The sequence below is a fragment of the Canis lupus genome, chromosome 4 (genome assembly GCF_003254725.2).
Source record: "Canis lupus dingo isolate Sandy chromosome 4, ASM325472v2, whole genome shotgun sequence".
Taxonomy (NCBI): domain Eukaryota; kingdom Metazoa; phylum Chordata; class Mammalia; order Carnivora; family Canidae; genus Canis; species Canis lupus.
The window spans coordinates 37,356,337-37,375,914 of NC_064246.1; the positions used below are offsets into that span (position 1 = coordinate 37,356,337).

The 19,578-nt window shown below is 44.4% G+C and overlaps 1 protein-coding gene and 1 non-coding gene across 4 annotated transcripts; one reads left to right on the top strand and one right to left on the bottom strand.

The window, feature by feature from the left end:
- Window positions 1-2,145: 2,145 nt before the first annotated feature.
- LOC112652038 (U6 spliceosomal RNA) lies at window positions 2,146-2,251 on the bottom strand. The gene has a single exon (XR_003131207.1). It is a non-coding gene; the product is annotated as a U6 spliceosomal RNA (small nuclear RNA).
- A 2,810-nt stretch (window positions 2,252-5,061) lies between these two features.
- Window positions 5,062-19,555, top strand: KIAA1191 (KIAA1191 ortholog). Of its 3 annotated transcripts, XM_025435211.3 has the most exons (10): window positions 5,262-5,459; window positions 6,513-6,620; window positions 6,878-6,962; window positions 7,680-7,816; window positions 9,361-9,539; window positions 12,390-12,516; window positions 15,506-15,630; window positions 17,543-17,649; window positions 17,841-17,983; window positions 18,091-19,555. In XM_025435211.3, exons 5-10 carry the CDS (start codon window positions 9,390-9,392, stop codon window positions 18,297-18,299), a joined length of 861 nt encoding a protein of 286 aa, XP_025290996.1. In that variant the 5' UTR covers window positions 5,262-5,459; window positions 6,513-6,620; window positions 6,878-6,962; window positions 7,680-7,816; window positions 9,361-9,389; the 3' UTR covers window positions 18,300-19,555. The 3 variants fall into 3 exon arrangements, with proteins under 3 accessions (XP_025290993.1, XP_025290996.1, XP_025290995.1); XM_025435208.3 differs by lacking the exon at window positions 7,680-7,816 and having other exon boundaries at window positions 5,062-5,459; XM_025435210.3 differs by lacking the exons at window positions 6,878-6,962; window positions 7,680-7,816.
- The last annotated feature ends 23 nt before the right edge of the window (window positions 19,556-19,578 follow it).

The following is a 19,578-nucleotide window of genomic DNA, read 5'->3' on the forward strand; positions in this document are numbered from 1 at the left end:
AGTATAGCTTAGTGAATGCTTGTAAATCCTTCATCTAGATTCACAAACTGTGAACGTTTTGCCTTATTGGTTTATCTATTTATCTCTTTCTCTGTGTATATTCAGATACACACATAAATGCACAGATACACACAAAATCTTTGAGAATTAGTTGCAGACATCATGGCATTTTAGTATCAAATATGTCAGAAGGTTCCTAACAAGAACATGCTCCTAGATAGGATATTAGAAGTATCTGGTTGACTGCCCAGGTTCAAAGCCTACCTCCACCACTTATTAGCTGTCTGGCTTGAGCAACTTCTCCAAGTCCCAATTTCCTCATACGTAAGCCAGATGTTATCAAAGAACCTATCTAATTGAGATATAGTAAAAGTAAAATGAGATTAACGCATGTAGAGTGCTAATCATACTGCCCAGTACATCACAGGGTCTGAATAAATGTTGCTAAAGAGTATAAGCAAATCAAAAGGCAGTTCCAATACAAGACACTGTGATAATGCAATGATACGAGAAAAAGAGCACATATGAGGAGAGGCATTAATTCAAGCATAGGGGGCTTACCGAAGGCTCAGGAAATAAATTAAGCAAATTATGCATTGGCATTTGCTGGCTAGGAGAGAGTAGTCTACATTTAAAAAAAAATATTTTATTTATTTATTTTTTCATGAGAGACAGAGAGAGAGAAGCAGAGACGCAGGCAGAGGGAGAAGCAGGCTCCATGCAGGCTCCAGGATCAGGCCCTGGGCTGAAGCAGGCTCCATGCAGGCTCCAGGATCAGGCCCTGGGCTGAAGGCGGCACTAAACCGCTGAGCCACCAGGGCTGCCCCCCAAATTGTTTTCAAATGTAAATGCCATTTTTATGAACACTAAACACTGTCATAAAAGAAAATTGACATAATAATCTCTTGTTTAGGCACTTAATTAAACATTAACATTGATTTTTCATGGTTTAAAAAAAATTTTGGAGGCAATGATTTTACTTTTAAGCACTCAGAGATTTTCTTTGTAAGTCCCTGAAAAGCTCATAGGCCCTAAGTAGTTTACCAAATCCCTCGGGCCCCTTCCTGATTCCCAGGGCTCTAAACCCCTCACTCACATCTTCCACACCTCCCTCTCTGCTTGATTCTTTCCCAACTGCATTTAAATGCGCTAATTTCTGCCATCCAGGTAAGTGATTCTAGCCTAACAAAAATCACACCAGGGCACATTGCAACTAACCTTTCTAACTGTCCCTTTCCTCCTCACCAAAGGCTGACATTAGAGTTGTTTACACTACATCTACTTTGAGATGGCCACTTCCTCTCTTAGCTTTCAGGGAAAAGACCACATTCTGTACCTTGGCCTATGAAGCCCAACTGTATTGGGGGTGCGGACTCCCCCACCCCCCAGCTGTACTTTCTCTCAGTTCTTTTTTTTTTTTTTTTAAAGATTTATTTATTTATTCATGAGAGAGATATATAGAGAGAGGCAGAGGGAGAAGCAGGCTCCATGCAGGGAGCTCAACGTGGGACTCCAGGATCGTGCCCTGGGCCCAAGGCAGCGCTAAACCCTGAGCCACCCGGGCTGCCCTCAGTTCTTAAGACACAGGCTTTCTCCTACCTTTGAGTTATTGCCCTTACCCTGTTGCCTTACTTGGAGCACCGTCTACCTATTTATCTGCCTCTACAACTTGTATGTCTCTGGGCAACCTCCCCTGATCTTCCAGAGTCAGCCCTTCTATTACATAGCACCTGGTGCTATTGCTTCATGACATTTGATTTGTAGTTATTCATAACCATTTATTCATTGTCTGTTTCCTCATGTTAGTTTGCTAGTGTTGCCATAAAAACCGCCATAGACTGGGTGGTGTAAACAACGGAAATTTATTTTTTCACAGTTCTGGAGGCTGGAAGTCTAAGATGAAGATGGTGGCAGGTGTGGTTTCTTTTGAGCCCTCCCTCTTAGACTTACAGTTAATTGCCTTCTCACTGGGTCCTTACATGGCCTTTCCTCTATGTGTGTGCAACCCTGGGGGTTCTTCCTCTACTTATAAGGACACCAGTCTTATTTTAATTTAATTATCCTTTAAAGACTTCATCTCCAAATACTGTTCTGTTCTGAGTCACTGGGTTTTGGGACTTTTGGGAGGACACAATTCAGCCCATAACAGTCAGGGACTGTGTCCTCCTTCCCAGGTATCTCTCACTCAGGGGCCACACTAATCTTCTCTGTATCATTCCAATTTTAGTATATGTGCTGCTAAAGTGAGCACATCCTCACCCAGCTTGGTGTCCCCAAGCTCTGAGCATCATGCCTGACATTAAGTAAAACACAAGAACACATTTTCTATTTAATTAACTGCCCCGACTAATGGTGTGACATTGGCCTGGTTCCTTCTCTTCGATGTACCTTAGCTGCGCCACCTGTATAATATCAGGCTGGATAAGTTGGTCTCTAAGGACAGCCTGACAGTTGGCCCAACTGATCTTTTAATTAATCTCTTCAGGGATCCCTGGGTGGCGCAGCGGTTTGGCGCCTGCCTTTGGCCCAGGGCGCGATCCTGGAGACCCGGGATCGAATCCCACATCGGGCTCCCGGTGCATGGAGCCTGCTTCTCCCTCTGCCTGTGTCTCTGCCTCTCTCTCTCTCTCTCTCTCTCTGTGACTATCATAAATAAATAAAAATTAAAAAAAAAATAATTAATCTCTTCAGTGAAATCTTTCCCCCTCACCACTAGAGGGAGATGTTACTTCTTGTTTTGTTTTGTTTTGTTTTCCTCTGTGGGAACGTGCCATCAACCCTCTTGCCCCAGGGGTATTAAAAGTGGGGTAGCTGAGGCCAAGGACAGCCAGCGGCCAAACTATCAGCAGGGCATTCAGCCCTGGGCTTGAATTTCAACTCTGCCATTTCCTGGCTGAGATATCTTTGCCAAGGTCCCCTTGAGAGTGTTAGTTTTCTCTGCAGCTGAGTGGGCAATGGAAATACCTCATCCGTGATGATATATGGGGCAGGCTTCCAGATAGAGCTCTGAGTCTAGAAACCCCAGAAGTGCTAAAATGCCCCACTTGCTTCCTTGTCAGTAAACAAGTTCTTGTCTGCTGACGGGTTGCTGAGAATGTTGGCAAGTCTATGGAGCGGGTTTGGACTGGCCAGAGAGCGCAGATGTCCAGAGGAAGGCAGGTAGGCAGAACTCTGTCCTGCTGCCTGCCTCCACCCTCATGAAGTAGGAATGTAGGATGCTTTGGGGCATCCAGGGTGGATGTACGAGAGATCCTGATCAATTCTAATTTTTGAGGCTCTAAATTTGTTAAAGTATGAGATGTCCAAGGAAGGGCAAAAAGGCAATTCAGAGGCAAAAGGATTTAGAAAATTAGTTTCATACTAAGTGTATGTTTAAACATATGTAAGAAGGCAACGGGATTCCCTGGTCAGTTACATACAGGGACCCTTGACTGTTGTCTGCCCCCAGACACTTAACCATACAGTCAGACCTCAAGGACCAACTTCCCAATGATGCTGCCACCCCTGAGGAAAAATGTGGCTGTGCATAGAAATGGAAGCAGGCTTGCCTATGAACCAAAACCAGCGTCAGAAGAAAGCACAAAAGGGGATAAAGGGGAACCTTTATTGCTGTAAGAAATCCATCCCAAGAGCTGCAAAAGATGGCCTGAGCTCAAACAGCTCAAAACATACCCTTCTTGGGCCTTGTGGATTCAGTTTTGACTGAATCCTCACCTGTGCAACCAAACCCTTTCAAAAAGTGTACTTGCAAAGAAGGCTTCTAAGGGACACCAGGCTTTAAAATAATCTGCTCCTCAATAAAAAATACAACACACACTTAAGGGGGGAAAACCCTATAAGATTGTGAAGGTTAAAAGTTTAATCTGTTTTTTTTTTTTTTTTGGTGGGAAACAGCCATTTTCTTATATGATGATGATCAACATAATGCATAGGTTCAGAAATTTGTATTGTTAAAGTCAGGGATAAAGTTGTTTTACTTAGGAAATACTTTAGTTTTATTTGGTGATAAAAAACAAGCTGATGCTTATTATTTATGTAATAGCACTAAGTCCTGTTTCTCCCCCCTTTACTGAACTGTGCCATGAAGTCTATCCTCTTGATGGAGGAGGGTAAGGTGTCAGCTTTGCTTCTGCAGAATGTAAAAAATTATATAGCAATGTTTTAAAAGTTCCAAATTAACAGATTCATTTTTTTAAAAGATTTTGTTTATTTATTTGAGAGCAAGTGAGCAAGCGAGCAAGTGATGGGGGTGGAACAGAGGGAGAGGGACAAGCAGACTCTGCCCTCACTGTGGAGCAGATAGGAGGCTCCATCACACAACCCCGAGATCATGACTTGATCCCAAATTCAGACTCGGCTGCTTAACGGACTGAGTCACCCAGATGCTGCCAAAGTAACACTTTTAACACACACACAAATCACACTGCAATGTAATTGTGCTATTCATTCATAAGCTAACTATAGAATCCACAAAAGGCTTGAATTGGTGGCTCACTTAAGCACCATGGTAACAGCACTCAAAGTTTAAAGTTGTAGGAGCGGAGCCTCTCCGGCCAGTAGGCCTGGCAAAGGGCAAATGCAGAACCTTGCCCTGCCCTCAAAGATCCACTTCAGTCCTCAGAGCCCTCGAGATGAGCCTTGATGGCAAGCTTCGGACTTTGGGTAGAAATGGGAGTAGATTTTTTTTTCATCTTCTTTTATTTCCTCAACTTTGTTGCTTCATGATATTTATTAAAAAAAAAAAAAAAAGGAAAAGGAAAAGAAAGAAGTTTTCCTTCAGGGTATGACATTTGACCTGGCACCTCTCCAAGTGTCACGTTCCTTGGTGTAAAATGGAAATATTAGGACCACCTTACCGTGCAGAGAGTAGGGGCTCCTCGGTTGTGCCGTTCCTAAGAACCCTGCCCGACGTAGCTGTTTCTGGAAGAGGGTGCCGGTTCCCTTCACCTATTAGTCAAGTGATTTCCCATCTCTCTGGGTCCCAACTTCGCCTCCGCCCAATGGCTTTGCGGACGTCACTTTTCAATGCTATCTCCATCGGACTCCTCAGCCTGTCACAGACCAATGCACAGGGCTGTGGTAAAGGGTGGCTTTTCCTCAGGGAGATGGCTGGTTCTGCGGACAGAACTGTGGTTCCTCCGACTCACGCTGCCCGGGAGGTCGTGGGGCCTTTCCCACCACGGACTACAGGTCCCAGCAAGTCCTAAACGCCTCTCGGGCCAAATCTCGCGTGATGCGACGAGACCTCGGAAGGCTTTACGGAAAGGCCGCCGGCCGGCTCGGCAGCCCGAGTTCCCCGGTCAGTGCTCGAGGCCTTCGGCGTCGCCCCGGGCACAGCGCCGCTCACACCATGGCTTGGGTTCCGACTGCGCCACAGCGTCTCGTGAGACGTGGGACCTCAGAGCCTCTTTAGTGCCGCAGCTTCGGCTGTAGGCAGCCCCGCGGCAGCGGAAGAACAGGTAACTAGAGGGCCCGGGCCTGGCCCTGTTTGGGGACGCGTCCTCCTCGCATCCGAAGGGGCGCACCTCCGGCTCCTCCACCTCCACCGAGGCGCTGACTCAGGGCCTCTCGGTCCCTCTCCCTTCACCCCTACACAGGCGCAGAGCTCGGTCCGACCGCCCCTTTCCTCTCCTGCCCCGTCTTCTGTGAGGGTCTCCCAGTGGGACTTCTCTCTGATGGCCCCGCGGCGTCCCCCGCACCCGCCTCGGCTTCCTCAGACCGGCCTAGCCCGGGACCCGCACTCCTCGCTCTCACCCCCACGCCTCCGCCTTGCCTGCCCTCGGAGAACCTTTGGCTTGCCCCAGGCCCCGGCCTTAATCTCCTTTTCCTTAGTCCCACGGGTTGGGAGGGGGGTTGGCTCAGACCTGGCCTTTCAGATCCTGGTGGCTTTGTTCTGTATCCCGTGAAGGAGTTGCGTGAGCTTTGCGGGGGAGTGGAACGCGTTAAGGGAAGTGGAAGGGGATGAATGTGGGTCGGAAAGCTTCCTGGGCCCGGAGAATGGCTGAACTTTGGTTTCTTTGATGGTCTTTAATGAAGAACAAACTCGTCCTCTGAACTTAGGTAGAGGGGCAGTGTAGCAAGTTCAGAGTAACTGGGCTTTTTCAGGGCTTTGTTTTAATTCCCCTGAAAATGGAGGTGAAACTACCTGCCTTGCAGATGGGCCACTTATCTGTGACCTTAGGCAAATCACATATACACATCTCCGGGTTTTTAGTTTCGTTCTTTTAAAATTGTAGGGGATAAATAATGCCTGCTTTGCAGACTTGCTGCAAGGGTTAAAACACAAGATAAGCGTTGTATAAAACCTTTATGAATATTAGTGTTAGCAACAGAGAATGAGTGTACCTATTATGGTAAATAGCCCCTTGCTGTTGGTTAAGTAAGTCCTAATTTACTTAAAATGATGTGTGTAATCACTCTTGCAAGGTTGTTGTGAGGAATACACGAACGTAGGGGAAGGTGTTTGGCAGACTCTGAAGGCTGTACCAATGCTGGTTGTTTGTTATTCTTAGAACCTCTGAAATGGATGGACTCTCCTCAAGCAGCTTTGCTAATTTGCAGCCGCTGGACAATGTTCCTCATTAATACCTGTCTGTCAGCATAATCATCATTTCACTCTGGTAAGGTGACCTTTTCACTACGTATAGTGTCTGTCATACCACATGTGTTAAGATCATCCATGGATGAGACTTTTGCCTTTATCCTTAAAAAAATTTTTTTTAAATCTCCTTTGTCGTGTTTGTCACCTATTGGCTCTTTTATGTGTGCTCCAACCTTGTAAACAAGCTATAAAACTCTGTGTGCCTGTCAGAAGAACAGCTTTAGAGCTATTCTTTGGTGTTCACTGTAAGAACATGCCCTTTGTTATTTTTATTAGGTGGCAGGGACTCAGCTCCGAATTCTATATAGAAAACATCTGGATCCCAGTCTTTCAATGGCTTCGAGACAACCAGAAGTGCCTGGTAAACTTAATTCTTTTTGATAAAGTCTTGTTCTGCCCTTAATGTTTTAAGCTAGATAGAAACCACTTTTTTTTCTCAACCATATACTAATAGTTACTTTCTGTCACCAGGCAAGTATTTAAACTTGGTATCATTTAAATTTAAATATTATTAGCCACCCAGCCAGCATATGAACCCAGACCCTAACTTGAAAGAGAACAGTCATTTCATACCTAAGGGTGTGCCAAATTTGTCACTTTCCTGTAGATACCAAATAAGAATTCAGAATAAGTTGTGTAGTTCTTGTAATATGCACCAAAACGATGATACTTATTCCCCTTTTTGGAGATGATAGGGAGTGGGCAGAATGGAGGTCTGGGCAAAAATGACACCAGCCTGATTTAAAGGCATATTAAACCTGGGCAGTTAGGAGAATGCTCACAGCAATGTTTAATGAGTCCTGGGCCTGTGTAGGGCAATACTTTCTGGGTTACTAAAATCATTTATCTCTTTAGTGGGAAGGGCCAGTGAGTTTTAATCAAATCTGAATCACTCAAATTTTGATTCTCAGTAAAGAGATAGTGCCTCTCTCAAGGTCGCTGTGAAGATTAAATATAACATGTGAAAATGTGAGTTAAAAATTAGTGATGAATATATATTTGCTGCTCAATTTTTTGGTCTCTATCTGTAGGAGTATATTTCCTACTAAATTTTAGCTGACTTTATTATTATTTTTAGGAAGGCTGTTGGGATGGCTGCTGGGAGGAGTCTTTAAGATGTTTTGAAATTGCTCCCAAATTAAGTGGATTAATAGAGGAGTTTCCCCCATGTCTCCTGATGTGGATCCATCTCTGGATGTCTCTTACATCATCAGTGTGCGTTTTAGTTTGTCTTTGATTGTTGTTGTGATTACCATAAACTCCCTGTAACCATCTGGGCCATAGGGTTGCACTCATAAGGGTAAAGCTTTGTAGCATGGGGAGCACGGAGTGTTGCATGGAGAGTGTGAGCACTGGCTTAGATCTGTTCTGCAGTCTCCACCTTGCTAACTGGGTGTCACTTAAGACCTATACCTAAGTTTCCTGACCTGGAAAATGGGAAGAATATCTGCTTAATGAGGATTAGGTAAGATGAGGGATGTAGTTGCCCAGCAAGGAAGGGTATTTGGTAATCATTATTTGCTTATGTGTTTGTTTTAATTAGGAGAATACACATACCATAAAATTCCTATTTAAAGTGAACAGTGTCGTGGTGTTTAGTATATTCACATGGTTGTACGACCGTCACCACCATCTAATTCCAGAATATTGCATCACCCTGAAAAGAAAAACTTGTACCTATTAGCAATGACTCCTCATTTGTTCCATCCCAGTCCCTGGCAACCACTAATTCTTTATTTATATGGATTTGTTAGTAATTATTATTAATAGTAATAAAAATGACAACTGCTTGTTCTCCTTTGCTGTTTAAATGAAGTGTTTTTGCCTGATTGGGACTTAATGCCATTGAAGTTTATGTCTTAGAGAGTGATGGTATAATTTTAAGAAGGAAAATGTCATGTTGAAGGCAGGATCTGGACATTGGTTCTGCTGTGAAAGGATTAGGCAGACAAACAAAATGAACTTTGCTCTCTGGTCTGGCAGAACTGAGAGTGCCCTTGAAATAGGGTGCCTGCGTCACTGTGGGACATCCTGCCAGTCAGTTCCAGTGAACAGAAATGGCAGCATCAGCTGGCAGTGTCTTATGAGAGTGATTGTCCCTCACAGTTTCTGTGATGGAAATTGGCTCTGCTGTCTAAGTCATACAGAGTACTTGAAACTAGAGGTGACACTGGATAGCAAATTGTTTTATTAAATATTTCTTGTAACACCACTCTGGTTTTCTTTGGTAGAGCAGGAAGGGATGTCAGAAGATCTGCAGTTGAGCCCCAGCTGGCTACTTTGTGTATGAGCTTTGGCAAATCACTCTACCACTAGGCCTTAGTTTTCCTTATCTATAAACTGGGAGCAAGAACTTCCTATCTTCAGTCCTGCATGAATCGAGAGCCTTGGCATTGCTGTGCGGTGGCTTCTGTGGCATAAAGAATGTAAGCTTTGAAATCAGAGGTTAGGATTTTGATTCCAAACTGTACTTTGAAGTTGTATGACCTTGCTCAGGTAAATTTAAGTTGAACTTTGTTTTTTCTACTCCATAAAAGTGGATTAGGGCTTCTGAATGTGGAAAGCAGAGAATTCAAAGTGTCAGGCAATAAAGAAAGGACTTTAGTCCTGTTACCTTTCCTTGAATGGATTAGCTATCCAGAACAACCTATTGCTCTGTCACAGAAGAGTGTTTCAGAGCTTTCCTGCCTAGAATTGAATTTAGAGATACTAGCATGTTCAATTGCCAAACCCATCCTGACAGGTATCTCTCTTCTTAGCTCTTGAGCCTAGTGGGCCTCTAGGCAAGATGTCCCTGCCTATTGGGATGTACCGCCGGGCCTTCAGCTATGATGATGCCCTCGAGGACCCTACACCCATGACTCCTCCTCCATCGGACATGGGCAGCATCCCCTGGAAGCCAGTGATTCCAGAACGCAAGTATCAGCACCTTGCCAAGGTATCTGATTCCACTGACTGCTTCTGGCAAGCCCAACCTCTTCGTTTTTCTTCCTCTGCTCCAGAAGCCTTCCATGGCTCCTGACACCTATAGAATTGGGCAATTACCAATCCCTGTATGTTTTTAGTGCCTCAGCTGGAGTTGGTGGGCCTTTTTATTCTTGTGAATTCAAACTAGAATGGCCATGTCTTTTCCTACCTGAGACTCTTCTGTGTCATCCCCCCTGTCCCGTGATCCAACCATGCAAATTATTTAAGATTTCTTCAGTGGGTATCTTATGCTTCCAAGTCTTTGTGTCACACTGCTCATTGCCTGAGATGTTTACAGTCCCCATCCTGTTCTCCCTCCCCTGTTTCCATTCCCACTGCCTGATAAATGGTATCCTTTAAGTCTTAGCTCAGACCTCTCTTCTGTGAGGATTTTCCTCCTGTCCCAACACCTCTCCCTTTGAGCTCTCCCCTGTACCACGGACCCCTGTCATAATCCCTACATTATTTTATCACCTCCCATTAGCTTTTTGAGGTCAGGGGCCATGTCTAATTTTGTACCCTCATCTGCAGTATCTAGCAGAGGACCTGGCATAAAGTAGGTTCCAAAAAAATGTTCATTGAATGATTAAGGGAAAAATTGGCTCTTTTGTGAACACATGCTGTGCTTTTCCTCATGCTGTTCCTCCTGCCTCAGATGGCTCTTCCATTGCCATCCTCCATAAAAGATGCCTCCTTCCTAAGCCGCCCCTCCCCCCGCCCCACACACACCTGTTCCTCATTGCACCTTGATCTGCTCTTCAGCCCTTTTGTGCAGTTTGGTTCTCACATGCTTGTAGCAGACATGTGTCCTGACTGCAGGGCCTGTGTCTCTCTCACTTCTGACTCCAGTCACCAAGAATGCAAGAAAGTTGGCACTGTTTGTTGCCCAAATCAGCTAGGCCTGCCAAGTTCTGGTGAGGCCATTTAACCTGCAGCTAGTTTCACTGAACTTTGAACTGGTGACAGCTCAGGGCATGGCAGAAAGTGCACAGTAAGCAGCTGCTTAAGCTGACTTAGATGTGAATCCCTTAAGGGTCTGTGTACTAGCAATGACTTTGAGGACACAGCTTCACGCCTCAGTTACAGTATCTCCCACCCGAGAGATGAAAATACTTTAGATCATGGAGGTGTTAAGTGGGGATAACAAAAGAGGATTAAAAGGCTTGACACATTGGGTGTCAGTAGTGTGACTCCTGACTCCTTGATTAACTTTCACTTGGTAGAGCTATATTTAATCCTTCCTTTCTAGTGAACCCCCTTGGCCTTCCCCACAAAGCTCTCAAAATAGGGAGCTTCTTTCTATGAAAGCATCCCCTACAGCTCTGGGGGGATTCCTTGGGTCAGTTATCTATGGAAATCTGACCTAGTCATTTGTTAAAGAGAAAATATTTAGTGTAGAAAGTACAAGCAGTGCTAGGGGAAAAGGGCTCAGCAGCCTGACTGTGAGGCCGGAGCAGCTGACTCCAGGGACAAGGGCAGAAAACAAGCATGGCTTCTTCTTTTTTTTTTTTTTTTTTAAGATTTTATTTATTTCTTTAAATAAATAGAGCCTTTGGGAATGTGCACAAATGAGGGGAGGGGCAGAGGAAGAGCGTCTTTCAAACAGACTCCTTGCTGATGGCCCAACTTGGGCTTTGATCACATGCCCTTGAATCATATGACCTGAGCCTGAACTAAGAGTCGGATGCTTAAATGACTCAGCCACCAGGTGCCCCCAGCATGGCTTCTGGTAGTGCTTTGAAGGGGCACACCCTTTTCATCCTAAAGGCTGCTGCTTACTCCACTGGGCAAGGGGTGGGCTTCGTTTTCTGGCAAGCCCCAGCTGGAATGGTTGACAGCTTGGAACAACTGCTGTCTCATAGGAAGGCTTGGCTTGACTCCTTACACGCATTCTCTCATGTGTCCCGACTGTCTGTGTCCGGACCGTCAACTGCGCTCCAAGTAAGGAAGCAGAGGCCCCTCTTGAGTCGGGTTATAGCTAAAAGATGCAGATCTTATTTTGTAACAAGGATGCAGCCTTTCAGTACTTTCTTCTGCTCTCTTTCTGTTGGACCATCTTTCTCCTCAGTTTCTTTGGAGAAGCAGAGAACAGAATAAACACAGTTTTCTTCTCCCCGCTCCACCGAAGCATAGTTTCTGGTGTTTAGATTACAGAAGGCGCTATGTCTCAGCTCTCTCATGTGAAAGATGAGGAGCTACTTAGATTTTTTTTTTTTTTTTTTTTTTTGGTTTGACTTGAAAGACTATTACTTGAACTTTTAGAGCAGCAGGCATCAAAGTATGGTCTTGGGTACTAGCAGCATTAGCATCATCTGGGAATTTATTAGAAACATGAATTCTTGAGCACACTCCACCCCTACCCTTCATCAGCTCTGGGGTGGGCCCAACAATCTGTTTAACAAGTCCTCCTATGGGATTCTGATGCTCAGCAAAGTTTGAGAACTACTTAGCAAATGTAGTGATTAAGCAAAAGCCAGCATAGTGCCTGATACCTGGTCGGGCTTAGTAATAAGAGTTTCTTCTACTTTCTTAAGGACACAGTAGCATAGGATAGTGGACAGACAGAGGCTGGGCAGGTAGTAGACCTCACAGCTTCAAATTCTTGCTTTCCCACTTGTACAAATTCATATTGGCATATAACGTCTTTGTATATTGTCACTATGGATAATAGCTATGTCACTGGGCAGAGACAACCAGCCCCCTCCTTCGGATCGTTACGTATCAAATGAAAAATATTTTAGCAACTTCTTCCCCCAAAGAGTAAATTTTGGCATGTGACTCCTCTGCCCTGCTCAAGCGCCTCCTTACCTCTCTTGAACAGGCGGAGGAAGGAGAGACCAGTGTCTCCTCCCCTGCCATGACCATGTCATCGGCCACTGACAGTGTGGACAAGGCCCCTGTGGTGAAGGCTAAAGCTACCCATGTCATCATGAATTCTCTGATCACAAGTAAGCACTTTTCCTCCTCAGAATAGAATGAAGTAAGGGTGGGAAAAGTTTGGGCTTCCTGTAAGCTAGCTGTGGGGGATTCTGCAAACTCCTGTGCCTTAGCAGGCCATGTCCTGACTGTCCTGGCACTTGTCAGCTTGGTTGATGATGCACTGGTGTTGAAGATCCACTTACTTGGAAGATTTGCCAAATATTAAGTATCTCAGTTGATTTAGGTACACTCCTGTTGCTTTGTTGATACAATCTTATTTTCTCACATCATCAGTGTGGCATTGAACAGGTGACTTAACTCTCAAGACAGTTTCCGTCTCCATGAAATGAGAAATCTGGCTGGCAGGCTGAGGGGAGGTTTAGGTGGCCCCAGTGCTTGGTGGCTGGGAGCTGCTGCTGTGACTGTCTCAGGCTCTCCTGGAGAAGGTGACACATACACCAAGGCATCTCACACCTGCCCTGCACTACTACTACTTTTTTTTTTTAAATTGTAATGCTCAAAGTTGTTTCTTCTCTTGGACCTGAGGCAAGTTTGGTGCCTCAAGCATTTTTAGCCTTTTTTTTTTTTTTTTTAAAGATTTTATTTACTTATTTATTCATGAGAGACACACAGAGAGAGAGAGAGAGAGAGAGAGAGAGGCAGAGACACAAGCAGAGGGAGAAGCAGGCTCCATGCAGGGAGCCTGACGTGGGACTTGATCCCGGGTCTCCAGGATCACGCCCTGGGCTGAAGGTGGTGCTAAACTGCTGAGCCACCCAGGCTGCCCCATTTTTAGCCTTAAGAGTGTGTGGTATGTGGCTTTAATGAAACCAGAAATGAGAGCTTGCTTTTTTTATTTTTTTAACTTTTAAAACCTTGTAACAAGTTAACTAAACTTGTTGGTTCTGGAGGGCCCTTCTAGATGCTGTGGGAAGTTAACATCTATTAGAGGCACAGTTCTGCTTGTCAGCGGTAGCTCTGCAGAGCACATAGAGGTTTTCCTTGGTTGGCTCAGTTTTGAAGTCGGGAGCTCTTGTTTATTGGCTCCGGGAGGGCATCAGCTTGTCTTGGGCAATTCCTGGAGAATTCACCTAAAAACCCCAAGTCCAAACTCTTACTTGGACTCTTTTTATTCATACATAAAGGCATTGTTTGACTCAGCAGCTGCTAGCTTGGGAATGTATCGTGGCAGTGTTAGAGAGCTTAGTCATTGTTCACAGTCATAGCACAGTATTAACTTCTTCATTGAAAATATTGTTCATCAGCAGTACAGAATGCTGTAATAGCCCAGTGTGCTACTGTCACTCAGGTACTTGTCTGGTCACTTCCACTTTGATGCATATCTTTATATAATCACAGGTGTAGTAGACATGCCATTCTGTTTTTCTCAACTAATACTACCATGAACTTGGAGGTTGCTCTAGTCTTAAAGAACCAATCACTGCATTTAAAATCCAGGTATTTGTGTACTATAATTCATTAAATTCTTTCCTGCTTTTTAAATTTTCAGGTGGCTACCTAGTAATACTGGAAAACATCTTTACGTGCTTTTTTTTTTTTTTTGAGATTTATTTATTTATGCATGAGAAACACACCAAGAAAGAGAGAGGCAGAGACCCAGGCAGAGGGAGAAGCAGGCTCCATGCAGGGAGCCTGATGTGGGGACTCGATCCTGGATCCCAGGATCACGCCCTGAGCCAAAGGGAGACGCTCAACTGCTGAGCCACCCAGACGTCCCTACATGTTTTTTTCTTTGCTTCTGTTTCTTTTTTTTTTCTTTCTCTCTCTCTCTCTTTTTTTTTTTTTTTTTGCTTCTGTTTCTAATGACAATGAAATAGTTCCTCAGAAGGGGATGACTAAGTCATGATGGACATCTGGTGTCCAGGCTTTTGGTCCACAGCTGCCGCATTCCTGCATGAAGGGGTGCATTATGTAGTGTGGGTGCAGATTAAGCAAACATATAGCTGTCAGTCAGTCCACAGCATGACTGACTTACTGATGTCCGGTCATACTGCCCTAACCTTGAGTTAGGCCTGTCTTTCATGCTAGGTGCGGTTATGGCAGATCTTATACACGAGAAACGTGGGATTGGTAGACCTTGTCTAGTTCACTGCATGTGCTTTGTGGTTTGGATCTAATTGGTATCTCGGTGCCATCCAGCCTAGATGTGACCCGTTTCTCTCTGGCAGAAGTCTTTGTGGAGAATGAGTGTGGTGAGTCGGGCTGAGGAAGCTTTACACGTGGAGAACTTGCACTGTTTCTGAATGTCAGCTGCCTTCTCCATGTTGTATTTCTTTTTTTTTTTTTTTTTTAATTTTAATTTTCGGGATCCCTGGGTGGCGCAGCGGTTTGGCGCCTGCCTTTGGCCCAGGGCGCGATCCTGGAGACCCGGGATCGAATCCCACGTCGGGCTCCCGGTGCATGGAGCCTGCTTCTCCCTCTGCCTGTGTCTCTGCCCCTCTCTCTCTCTCTCTGTGACTATCATAAATAAATAAAAATTAAAAAAAAAAAAGGCACTTTAATTTTAATTTTAATTTTTTATTTTTTTTATATTTTATTTATTTATGATAGACATAGATAGAGAGGCAGAGACAGGCAGAGGGAGAGAGAGACAGGCTCCATGCCAGGAGCCCGATGTGGGATCGAGTGGGATCCCACCCTGGGCCAAAGACAGGCGCTAAACTCTTGAGCCACCCAGGGATCCCCTCCATGTTGTATTTCTAAATACAAAGAAAATGTCAGGGTACAAACAAAAGGAAGGGAAGGAGTGTTTCCCTGGAGGATATTTGTTGCTTTAGGAGTAACCTGTTCTGAGCTTGGTGTGAGGGAAGCTTCCTAGTTAGAGAACTTTTGTACAGGGTTCAGCATTATTGCTGTGATGCTTGTCTGGGGGACCCCTCTTCCTCAGATAGTCAGTGTGGTCTTTTGCTTCTGTAGAGAACCATGAATGTCTGTGTTGACTCCCTGTTTGTGGTAGGAGAGGGGAATGGGCATGACTATCATCTCCTCTGTTCCCAGAACAGACCCAGGAGAGCATTCAGCGTTTTGAGCAGCAGGCAGGGCTGAGAGATGCTGGCTACACACCACACAAGGGCCTTACCACCGAGGAGACCAAGTACCTTCGAGTGGCAGAAGCGCTCCACGTAAGCTTGTTTCTTAGGAACTTTAAAAAAGCCCTCCTCATTCATAACTTAAGACATGCTGTGGCTTAGAAGTTACTGGCTCATTTAGGTGAGGATTGTGGAGAGCAATGGAAAGATTTAGGTGAGCAGTTCAGAACTGGTTTAGTCCCACCATGGTGGCACTTTCTTGAAAGCTCCAGAGCTCTTAGCCTGGTGGTTTCTGCGTATCCATCTACAAAGTTGGGGGTATCTGCCTTATGTCCTTATGGTTAGGAGGAGCGGCTGAGACCCTGAGCTTACACATGTGATGTTTGTGAGCACATTACAAACAATGAAGTGGGTACTTTGTGTACCAGAGTGACCATCTTTGAGGGAGAGAGGAGAATCGGGCAGTCTTAACAGAAGTAATACTTTAGTGGGGAAGGAATATCATGTTCTATGTTTAATTTTTATAATATTAAAATCAAATGTAGAATTGACATGTTTCTGCCTTTCCATTTCCAAAATTGGGATGAGTGAAGAATAATTTTTGATAAAGCTTTATAAAAGATTTTATTTATTTATTCATGAGAGACTCAGAGAGAGGCAGAGACATAGGCAGAGGGAGAAGCAGGCTCCATGCTGATGCGGGAGCCTGATGGGGGACTCAATCCTGGGACTCCAGGATCATGCCCTGGGCGGAAGGCAGGCGCTTAACCACTGAGCCACCCAGGGATCCCCAATTTTTGATAAGGTTAATGATGACTCAACAGTTGTATGAATGACATAGTTTCAAGGGATTTTCTGTAGGAATGGCAGTTGGTACTTAATAGTGCCCTTTGACCTACGAGACACTTGGTTTACTTAATCTTTATGTTAATCCTTGGAGGGCAGGCCGGGTGCTATATAGTATATAGAAGGATGTATCATAATACAGATCTGGTGGCCTGTGGGCAATGATATAAGCCATTGTGGACTGTTTGCTTTTACAATGAGCATCCCAGATGATTCTTTGCATCCTAAGTTTAAAAAAAACACTGCTGTCGGGGATTGGGTTGGGGTTGGTGGCCAGTTTAAGCTCTCAGACAAGACATATACTTCTGGAGAGAGGCACTGTCTTTGATAACTTCCAGGATGGGTGTGAGTTGAATTCTGCAAGTGAGCAGTTCACTCTGTATAATGGTAGAGTTGACTTTGGGCCATTTTCTGCATCTCAGCCACATAAGTAGAACATGAGGATGGCTGAAATCCCAGCTTACATAAATTGATATGTTGAGTATTTGAGAACATGCACATTTGTTTGAAATGTAGCTTGGGCTTACTAGACATGGAGCACACAGACAGTGGAAGGGCCTTGATCTAGAAGAACTGAGAAGGAGATTTGTCTCTCCTCTCCTAGACAGCTAGTCTGTATGTTAGAGGTGTATTTACAGTGCCCAGGGAACCCAGAGTGACTGGCTATGGGAGGAAAAGGGCGGAAAGGGGACAGGCTCAACAGAGAAAGCATTTAGCTGGAGAGGAATAGCAATGCCTGAGTCTTAGCCTTGAGACACCACGAAAGGCTGGGCTTGTATCTGGCAGGAGAAGCAGCTTGAGAATTGGAGGCCCTACCTGAAAGGCCAGGAAGGCCAACAGCTTGAGTTCTGGTTCTTCCACTTATTGGCTGGCTGGGCAAGTGTGGAACAGACGTTTCCGAAAGTAAAAACTAATGTGATATTTAGTACAGAGCTGTTTGAGATATGTGGTAGAAGGAATAGATTTTCTTAAAGATAGAATTTTGTCTAATATGGCAAAATCAAAGGAATATCTGTTCTGTAATCCAAAATTATTCTACCTACTAATGGTTATCCTTTTGCCTGAAGTTAAAGTGGGAACCAAGTTTTTACACCCTAACTAGCTGTTTGATATTAGCTCTCATTTTTGAAAAGTTTCTCTTCTTAACCCATCTGAACAGAAACTAAAGCTACAGAGTGGAGAGATAACAAGAGAAGAGAAGCAGCCAGCTTCAGCCCAGTCTACCCCAAGCAGCAGCCCCCACTCCTCCCCTAAGCAGAAGTCCAGGTAAGCCCTTCCTGTGAGCCTCTCGAGCTGCAGTGTGCTTCTAGGAAAGCGAGGGCTGCATACAAAATTGGAATTTAAGCCTGTGGTTTCAGGGAGCAGGGGAAGTTGACAGTTCCTAGTCTCTTGGCATGAGATGCTTCTAGAGGTGTAGGAAGAGGATATAAGGGTACGCTTTGTTCTTTCTCTTCCAGAGGCTGGTTTGCTTCTGGTTCTTCCACAGCCTTACCTGGCCCAAATCCTAGCACCATGGATTCTGCAAGTGGAGACAAGGACAGAAACTTGGCGGATAAATGGAGCCTCTTTGGACCAAGATCTCTTCAGAAGTCTGATTCAGGTTAAGCCAACTCCTTCAAGAAAACCCATGTGGATGGCATTTTACCATGTATACTGGGGGCTGCCTACTAATTTTGAAATAATTTGCTTTTTGGTTTGCTTCTGTAGGAGGTTTTGCCACCCAGACTTACAGAGGAGCCCAGAAGCCTTCTCCAATGGAATTGATCCGTGTCCAGGCCACCCGAATGGCTGAAGATCCGGCAACCTTCAAGCCGCCCAAGATGGACATTCCAGTGATGGAAGGGAAGAAACCACCACCACGGACCCATAATCTCAAACCTCGTGACTTAAATGTGCTCACACCCACTGGCTTCTAGAGCTCTTTGTATTTCAGGGACTCTGGATAGAGGGTATCTTGTACCCAACTCCCCTTTTACCTTGGCTTTGACATAGGAAAGTTATTTTTGTTTTTAAAACCTCTTAAACTGAGGCTGGAGCTAGAGATATGATTGGCTTTTGAGAAATGTTAATGCAAAGCTTGTCCTTGTTAGAAGAAGCCATTTTGTGTGGTTTAAAGTTAAATAATCCCAGCAGTGATGTATGGGGGATCTCATACCCATTTTTGTATCATTTAACCTTAGACAAGAACTTTGATCATTGCTTACTAGGTAAACAATGTGTTGTTCCAGAACTGAGGCTTCTTGATTTCTTTACCACTGTAAACATGTGCATGGACAAATCATGGAACACAGGTGTTCCCAAACTAGTTGAGACTTTGGTCCTCTTGATTGTACACTTCTGTGTGCTCCAGCCTTGTCAGTTGGGGGACCTCAGATCTATTTGAGATCTGGGTACAGTTAACAGCCAGACTTGGCAGGGACCCCCCCTTCCTGTGCTGAACCAGGGCTGTCCTTGTGTTTTGGTAGGCCTTACAGATCACTTCATCCTGTAGCCACTTCTTACCAGAGCACCTCTTTGGCTGGCGCTGTTGGAGGGATGCTTCTCTTTTATGTGTCACAGAACAAACACTAGTCTTGCATATCCTTTTTTGCACTTTTAAAATTAATTTAACTCCAGTTTGGTTGAAAACTTCCTAAGGGAGAAAATTCAGTGTACTGGTTTCCTATAGATAAGTGGATGTCAAACTTTAAAGTACAGAAAAGGTGGTACCTACATTTAGATGATAGTCTTGAGGTTCATGTGAAACTAGTGTCACCCCATTTTGATTTTTTTGTTTGTTTTCTATTTTGATTTTCTTGTTCAGGCCAAGCATAAAACCTTTTTTTCTGGGAGGTGGAAGAATTTAAAATTTTTCTATATGAAATCATTGTCCCCTGGAAAGAGCTGCATACTTTTATAAATATATAAGTTACTAAGGAAAGGAACTAAGGAATCCACTTTTTAATTTCTCCTCTCACCATGTATATGGTCAGTTACTGTCTTAAACACTGGCTCAAATTCCCACTGTTTTTTTGTTCTGGATAATATCGTGTCTACATGGGAGCCGAGCGGACCTTTCATTGGAAAGCCCTGGAGTCTAAAATGATCAGAATAATTAATTTATTTGTGTCTTCTGTTATGCTTGTATCTCTTATTTGTTTTGACAATAAACTTCTTAAACTGCTTTCTCAAATGTGGATAGCTTTTTTTTTGGGC

Bases quoted from the DNA above. Each gene is read 5' to 3' on its own strand.
- KIAA1191 (XM_025435208.3), top strand. From the start codon at position 6,935: ATGGCTTCGAGACAACCAGAAGTGCCTG. The intron at 6,963-9,360 runs GTAAACTTAATT...CTCTCTTCTTAG, and splicing joins GAGACAACCAGAAGTGCCTG to CTCTTGAGCCTAGTGGGCCT. The intron at 9,540-12,389 runs GTATCTGATTCC...TCTCTTGAACAG, and splicing joins AGTATCAGCACCTTGCCAAG to GCGGAGGAAGGAGAGACCAG.